Below are 8,130 nucleotides of genomic sequence, written 5' to 3' on the forward strand. Positions count from 1 at the left end.
TGACGGAGGACCAGTAGCCTGTGGTGGGTAAGTAAATCATATTACATTTCAATGGGGTGTCTGTTGAAAGTAACACAGACTTCGTTATACCTAATATAGTCTTGTTTTTATGTAGAGGGACATCAATTGAAATATGACGTGAATACAATGGCTTGAAAATGTATGCCTTCGTTTGGTTCACAGGTTGCCATTGACAACAGATACCAGTGACGTGTTTTAGAGGAGCATCTTCTTGGGGCATACGTGAGGAGACATAGTCGGTGGGAGGTGCTCCGGTGAGGAACAGTGGACGACAGTTGCTTCGAACTGAGCGCGGCTAGTTCTGTATCCTTCTGACACAGTAAAAACTGCGACTCCGACAGACGACAAACTACTGCGCTTCATCTTCATCTTTCTCAGGCGGAAGCACTGGATAAAGGTAAGGCCTAGGAGAAATATTTCCGGGTACCCGACAGACCCTAGCAAAAATCTACCGACCCTAGCCTTTTTTTGGGGGAGGTCGAGCACTGGCAAGGGATATAAAAATACTGTATAATATAAGATTTGACATCTGAAATGAAATTCAGCTTTGAGCAGTTATGAAATTCAGCTTTGAACAGTTGATGTAAGAATGTGTAGTAAACGTCTTTGTACTTCTATGTATGTCTGTTCGATTACAACACGGTGTTGAAAATACCATTGTTCTGATGTTTTTTATTTTCACATTTGTTAAATTGTATCTTTTGGATCACTTTGGCCAAAATCTTTTTTAAGAGAATCCCTACCTACCGACCCTATTTTTTCAGGGCCGAATCGGAAATACGACAACTATTTTCTCAGAGGCTTAAGACACATTTCCATACGACAATAGGGTAGATCCATTCATTATAGGGTGTTAACGATGTATTCATATTGAATTTAATCCAATGTAATTAGGTGAGGTTACATGTACGTAAGGACCAACGTTGATATATGTATCGCCACGCGCCTTATTTCTCTAGACAAACAAACAATGATTTTATGACGTGTGTCTCCTGTATATTTGTGTGCGTTATCTCAATTTACCGCATCCCGATTGGCTGAGAAAACGCCTAAAATATGATGCCACACGGAGTTTGAGGAGTAGAGTCAGAGGCTACGTGAATCCTTGCATAAAGCGTTAGCCACAGTGACATATTTCTGAACCTCGTGCCAGAGTGGTAAATATATATTCCCCCAGCAGCAGAGGTTTCTGTGTTGTATATTCAAAATTGACTTGTGTTTTTAAAATTGCGCAATTTATATAATCTGACTTTTAAATTTTGTATTTGATAATATCGCTTTTGGTGTGAGCTGACTTCTAAATACCTACCCAAGTCAGACTTTCCAGTCTGTCATGTAGTTTCGTGTTTCGATGATCCCGGCTACTCCTAGCCCCCCGATCAATACTTCTGCGTGGAGAAAAGTAAGAACCATCAGCGGACGGAGGTGAGGCGTCATAAAGCCCCGCCGTCACAAATAAGAAATTCAGCTCGGCGACGTGTTGGCGAGCTTCAAATGTACATTTTCGGCCGGAGTACGGCCGACGTCCTGTCGATTACTCGGGCTTGGGGCGATTTTTAGAAATAAAAGTTGATCCAAATATTGGCCTTTTACCAGGTTTAGTTGATACTGACTTCGTCCATGTCCAAGAGATGGTACAGATCATCTCATGGGGGATTTTTAGTTTTTAGTGTTCGACGGACGTCGCCCGAGATTTTCATTGGAAAATACGGTCGACGCTCGGGCGATTTTGAAATTCGGCGAGCTTCGGGCGATCTACAAAGTCGGCCGAGGCTCGCATGAATTGTGACGCCGGCTTAAGGCAGGAGAGTCGATCGACCGACGAGTCTGCCTATTCTCTACCCGACTAACTACGCCAGCTATAGGGAAAATATTTTCCAGGGAAGTTTGGCCACCAGAGGGTTTTATTTGCAAGCTTCGCAGGTGAAATATTGACCCTCGCCGTGGACTGACTCTACTGACCAATTATTCCTTTTGTGTTGAATTCTACGATCCATACGCCCGTAGGACGTCTGCGTGCTGTAGATGACATTTTCGGCAGTAACACGCCCGGTTTTCTCTCGATCACTGCGCGATTTTTAGAGATCCTCCAATGTCCTCAGATCTCCGAGCCCCGTAAAACATGACGGGGTAGATCTTCAGGTGTCTGGCGTTTTTCCTTCATTTCGGCCACGCACCTTCCGGCAATCAACAGATCGCGTGACAAAGACTTTAGCATTGACACGAGAACCGTAAAGGAGCCATGATTGTAAACCGTGACTTGTAACCAGACAGGATCTGATTCATATCATTGTAAAAGTTTGTTTATTCCCTTGTTCTTGTATGTCAAAATCCTCGTCTCCACAACGGTAGAAGAGGGAAATCTGACCAACGCTTGTAATCAGACAGAATCTGAGTCATATCAATGTAAAAGTCTGTTTATTCGCTTGTTCTTCTTCATCTCCAGATCTCCGTCTCCACAATGGTAGAAGAGGGAAACCTGACCAACGCCACGTCAGTGAAGTGGGACGTCGTGCCGTTCTTCAAACACGACCTGGCCGTCACGACGGTGTTCGTCTGCGCGTACGCCGCGGTGTGCCTGCTGTGCTTGGCGGGGAACGTCACGGTCTGCTGCCTGGTGGCACAAAACAGGAAACTCCACACCGTCACCAACTTCTTCATCCTCAACCTGGCGGTGGCGGACCTCATGATCGCGGTGTTCTGTATGCCCATTACCCTGGTCAACAACATCGTCACAGGTAAGGCCTAGCCTCAACCAGGCCCCGCAGATGGCTGGGAAAATAGTGGAAATTGGCCAAATAGAGTGGATAGTATGCTAAGGTAGTCGGCTACGGAGAGAGGGTCCAATCTGCCATCCTTACGGAGCATGAGAGCGAAACCCTGGCAAATATTCTCCCTATAGCCGGCATAGTTAGTCTGGTAGAGACTAGGCAAGGCCGAAGTCACGTATGTCGTTATGACGATTATTTTCACCTCCATGAAAAATGGTTTTGTTTCTTTGTTGTTGTTTTTTTGCGTATCTGTGTGTGTGTCTGTGAGTCCGTTTTTAGCATAGGATTTTCAGCGTCTCTCTGCTCAGGCTTCCGACTTTTGACGACAGCCTTTTCCATCAAAGGACAGCTTCATTTTGTGAGACGCACCAACGAATGTGTTATGAATGTGCTTGCTTTACAAACTGCCTAGTCTTAGACTCGGGCATGCACAAACAACATGTAAGCATTTTGTACATGTTTGAGGGTGAGAGTCAGAGACAAGGATTGCATGAGAAACAAAACACACAAAACGTAAAAACATTCGTTTTTATCCATGGAATTCGTTAAACATTCTGTTGAATTTAAGAGTCATAGACAGTCGCAAGAACGCCGTCCTGAACATGCATTTTTAAGTTATTTCAATAGGCATTTTTGCCAGAAGGAATTCTGTCGTGTGCCTTTTCCCACAAACAAAGTTAGCATTACCTTGAGCTTTCTGAAATGTATTACCTTGTAAACTCACAGGCAGTGTTTCTTATTTCTCCCTCAGTGTGGGTGTTTGGAGACGTGGTCTGTAAGCTGACTCCCTTCATTCAAGGCCTGTCTGTGGGTGCGTCCGTCTTCACACTGGTTGCCATAGCAACAGATCGGTGAGTCATTTCAAGTTTCTTGTTTTCAAGATGGAGGATGAATATTTGTTCGTTATGTTCTGATTCTGATTCGTTACCTAATCGTAAGAAGGTTATATATTTTGTGTGTGTGGGTGTGTGTGTGTGTGTGTGTGTGTGTGTGTGTGTGTGTGTGTGTGTGTGTGTATTTGTGTGGGGATGTGTATGTGTGTGCGGTCGCCAAATTAAGTAGATAGCTTTTGTACTCGGGAAAAAGTGACATAGATTTCAGCCTCCTTGTTTATTCATAAGTTTGATTTCGTAAGTAAACATAAATGATGGCTAATTGTCTGTTTAGCTATCGCTTTTTCCATTGCTATAATTACTGTGATTCTAACTGCATAATTGATTTAACAATGCCATGACATTCCAGAGAGAAGTACAACTCTAACCAGGTTCTCTTTTATACACAGCTACGTCGCTATCGTGCGCGCACCCAACGGGAGAATCCGTGAGCGACAGGCTGTCGTCATCATCGTGGTGGTGTGGGTGCTGGCTGCTCTGATCGTGGCGCCACATGCTGTCGTCATGGAAACGATACCTCACCCCTACGCCCAGGGAGACGCCTGCCAGGTAAGTCATGGGGGTTCAAATTTGAGATCCAAGCCAAGAGGGCAAGATGTGTATATGTATCATTGTCTTTTATCAAGGCCACACCGATTTATTTGTTGGTTCCCTGATTTTAAAGAATAATGCTAACTTGCCATGCTGCTTGTGTATCAAGTGCTTATAAAAATGATATCATTCACCATACACTGTTCCTGTATATTCGAAAAAATATCAATTCAAGATGATAACTAATGGCCTATTGGTGCCTTTGGGCGTCTATTTCTCGCCATTCGCGCCATTTTGACCGTTACATTTTTTTTTTCAAATTCAAAAAACAAATCGCAAATTTAGGCGACAAATTGCCGCCGATTGGCCACAAATTGACGTCGATTGGCGCCTGTTTGCGCCTTCGTGTGAATGTCTTTCGCGAACAGGCGCAGGCAGGGGCCAGTGCGATATTTCATTGCTGGTTTATCTGTTTGTTCCTCCAGGAAGCCTGGCCAGCCCAGAGCTACCGCATGGCGTACACTGTCGTCCTCTTCCTCCTGCTCTTCGTGGCTCCACTGCTGGCCGTCGCCTTCATGTACACGAAAGTCACCAAACAAACGTGCAAGACGCCTCCAACATGCCCTCAACCCCTACAACCGGACACTGACGGTCGACAGCCGCTATCGTGGACTGAAATCGTGCGCTTTGTTCGAAAGAACTCATCCTCCGACCACAGAGATCACAGAAAAGCTAGAGTTGTTAAGATGTTACTTGTCGTGGTTGTTTTATTTGCGCTGTGTTGGTTGCCGCTTCATTTGGTCACTCTTGTTGGTGACTTTGCCAATCTGACCTACGATCAACTTTTCTTTGTGTACCACTATCTGTACCCAGTCGCTCATTTCTTAGCCTACTTCAACAGCTGTGTGAACCCAATCGTGTACGGGTACTATAACAAGAACTTCACCAGAATGTGGAAGGAAAAGAATGGGGCTGTGCGCTTGTGTTGTTTTAAGAACAAAACGTCGACTCGGAGCATTCGCCTAAGCAGTTTTCACACCACTGCCGCACCAAACACTCAAAATACAAGTCCTAACGGTAATCGTATTGTTAGAACTAACGGCATGGAAATTAGACTTTAGATTGACCCATATCATCTCATCTATCCTAGAGAAAGGTGCTATGTAGGTAATATATTAGGCTTTTGATACTCTGTTCAAAAGCGTTATCTTCAGATTTGTACTCCAACACTAGAACAAAGCTATATCGGTGTACACAACGTTAGTATTGCATAATATCATGCAGTACATATTCATCTCAAGTTTCATTTATCAAGCACTTCATTGTTGATACAAAATATTAAATGATAAGTAAATAAATCAATTTTGTGACAGTATCCACTCCTGTCAGTCTTTGTTCCTTGGAAAGGTTTGGATATGATTTTATCTATCAAGCCGGCCTATAGAAATATAGTGACATATTTTAGAAGATACCTGACATCTAAGAAAGTGCTGTTTTCAGAGAGCGGTCGGGACCCCTTACAGAATATCATGGAATCGTCCATATCATCATATCTGACTGAAGCTCTCCCGTACGGCAGTTCTTATAATCTATCTATAAGATAAAAGTAGGCGCGTCTTCTCAGATCTTCTTCTTATAATCTATTTATCAGATAAAAGTAGGCGTGTCTTCTCAGATTTTCTTATAATCTATTTATCAGATAAAAGTAGGTGCGTCTTCTCAGATCTTCTTCTTAAGCGTCACGAACGGAAACCCCCAAGTCTTCATCATCGAAAGGTTACTAGTTGCTAAAGACAAAGCTTACGGCTGGGGAAGTAGTATTAATGAAGGCCTTTGTTGTACACATATACCCACTGGGTTTAGTACAGGATCATATCATATTAATTAGTATCACACACCGATTCGGAGCCATGAGGCTGTGTTTCTGGTTCGGTACTGAAAAATAAGGGTTGGTAGGTACGGATTCTTTTTTTCAGATTTCGACCGACGTGATCAAATAACAAATAAACTGGAATGCCTAAGGTCAGGTATTTTCAGAAAAATCCTACATTGTTAACTGTTACCATACATTGTACAAACACAAGAGTATATCGATAAAGTGAACGAAGAAGTGCATTGTTTACTACACATTCGTACACAATCAAAGGGTCAACCTGTTAGCAAATTGAGAAATACAGGAAGACTGCAAGAAAGTATTGTTGAATTTTGTTGTGAATTTTCATTTCTCAGAGTCAGGCGTGAGATTGAAAATTCTATGTACCTTGCCAGCGGTCGACAAAAAAATGTCCTCAGGTTTTTCCTAGGGTCTGTCAGGTAACCGGAAACACATTTTTTCAAGCCGTAAGCATCTCCTGTTGTTCCACACTTGCCGCATAATCGCAAGCAAAATCAATCCGACTTCGAGGTACTCGGCCTGAAAGCCGTTAAGGCCACGTGACAAGGAAGCTTGCGGTAAAAGCCCCATCTCACTGGACCCGCGGCACGCTGGAGGCGTCGCTGCATCCTAAACTGGATTTGTGTTACCCTTGACTCTATAATGGGAATATAATTCAAAACGTACAAGTTTGATCAAAAAGACAACAAAACACACAAAGCTTTAAAAGATTCGTTTTTTAGTCGATGAAATTCGTTGAGTGCTTTGTCAATTCGATCGGCGGAAGCGACGCCGCCAGCTCGCCGCGGGCCCAGTGAGTGGGGGGCTTAAGCTTCAGATCTTTAATAAGGCTGTGGTGAGCGGAACGTCATCTACGACGAGGAAAAGGATATGAACACTTCAGTACGAGACGAAATGATCAAAGGCTGTTCTATGCCTGATATGTAGGTTCTTCTTGTGCCGAAACGCCACATACGCAAGGACCTGTCCATGGTACTGAATGCTGATTTTTTTAGGGAACTCAATTCTCTTTCTCTCTCTCTCTCTTTCTCTCTCTCTCTATACATATACCGTTATGTATTAGATATATGAAGCAGATCATTAGTAAGCAAACATAAGACATCTAGTAGATATATCATCTATTCTATTCAAAGCACATTCATCTTGGTCTACAAGGTTGTTTCTTTGCAGTTTAACTTATTGAACCTGCGCTTAGCCACTACCCACTATAGGGTCTATCTGCTTCTAGCTCCTGACCGCATCATTCCAAACCCCCAACCTGAAATTCGGCTGTAGAAAATAAAATATTCTTTCAATCAGTTACAAAGAATTGTTCATCAACTTTGGTATGTGAGAATGGAATTTACCAACTTATACACATAAACTAGTAAGAATACACATTTTTCAGTTCCGACATTTTTTCAGTCCGATCTATTTTTGCAAGGAGAGCTTCCTTATCCATGCGCACTTACACTGCTTGTCACGCCCATGGATTTTAGCTATATTCGCCCACTTCTTCATTGAAGCAGGCATTGAGAGTTCCAACTAGAGTTAAATATTTGTGTTACAATTATACTTCAGGTTTGCTATGTTAGTTTAGCGACTACGGGGTCTTTTTATAGATATGAATTGGTATTGATTTTTTGTTGTTGTTTGAGTTGAATGTGTGATGGTTGTGTGCCGATTTGTTAAAAATTGAGAGAGTAACGCTAGCAACCCCAAAAACACCCCTCCCAATGACATGGTATGGCTACCCTGCGACGTCACAATTCAAGATGGCGGCCACCCCACATTCCAACGGATCCAACAAAGGTTTTGCTACGCATAACGGCTGTAATAACAGCAGGTCCTTTGTAGGAGTTGTAGTGGTGTTCTACCTTATGATCACACAGCTATTATACAATATATCATCATATGCTAGTCTGATCATGTTTCTAGGTCACCGGGGTCTCACACCAGCAATAACAATGGCGTCATGGTTGTTGGTTACCTGTTTACCTGTCAATCAGCTGGACTTGAGAGCAAATACCCTGAGCAAACC

The 8,130-nt window shown here is 43.1% G+C and overlaps 1 protein-coding gene across 1 annotated transcript; it reads left to right on the forward strand.

Annotated features, from left to right (window-relative positions):
• The first annotated feature begins 2,482 nt into the window (after positions 1 to 2,482).
• Positions 2,483 to 6,457, forward strand: LOC136448676 (neuropeptide FF receptor 1-like). The gene is made up of 5 exons (XM_066448315.1): positions 2,483 to 2,759; positions 3,544 to 3,643; positions 4,075 to 4,234; positions 4,702 to 4,803; positions 6,446 to 6,457. The coding sequence occupies exons 1-5, from the start codon at positions 2,483 to 2,485 to the stop codon at positions 6,455 to 6,457; spliced, it is 651 nt and encodes a 216-aa protein (XP_066304412.1).
• Positions 6,458 to 8,130: the final 1,673 nt, after the last annotated feature.

Source organism: Branchiostoma lanceolatum, chromosome 14 (genome assembly GCF_035083965.1).
Source record: "Branchiostoma lanceolatum isolate klBraLanc5 chromosome 14, klBraLanc5.hap2, whole genome shotgun sequence".
In the NCBI taxonomy this organism is placed as follows: domain Eukaryota; kingdom Metazoa; phylum Chordata; class Leptocardii; order Amphioxiformes; family Branchiostomatidae; genus Branchiostoma; species Branchiostoma lanceolatum.

What these genes read in the sequence shown, in the direction of transcription:
- LOC136448676 (XM_066448315.1), top strand. Translation starts at nt 2,483, where the DNA reads ATGGTAGAAGAGGGAAACCTGACCAACGCCACGTCAGTGAAGTGGGAC. An exon ending in GGTCAACAACATCGTCACAG is followed by an intron (nt 2,760 to 3,543) that starts GTAAGGCCTAGC and finishes TTTCTCCCTCAG; the next exon opens with TGTGGGTGTTTGGAGACGTG. An exon ending in GTTGCCATAGCAACAGATCG is followed by an intron (nt 3,644 to 4,074) that starts GTGAGTCATTTC and finishes TTTTATACACAG; the next exon opens with CTACGTCGCTATCGTGCGCG.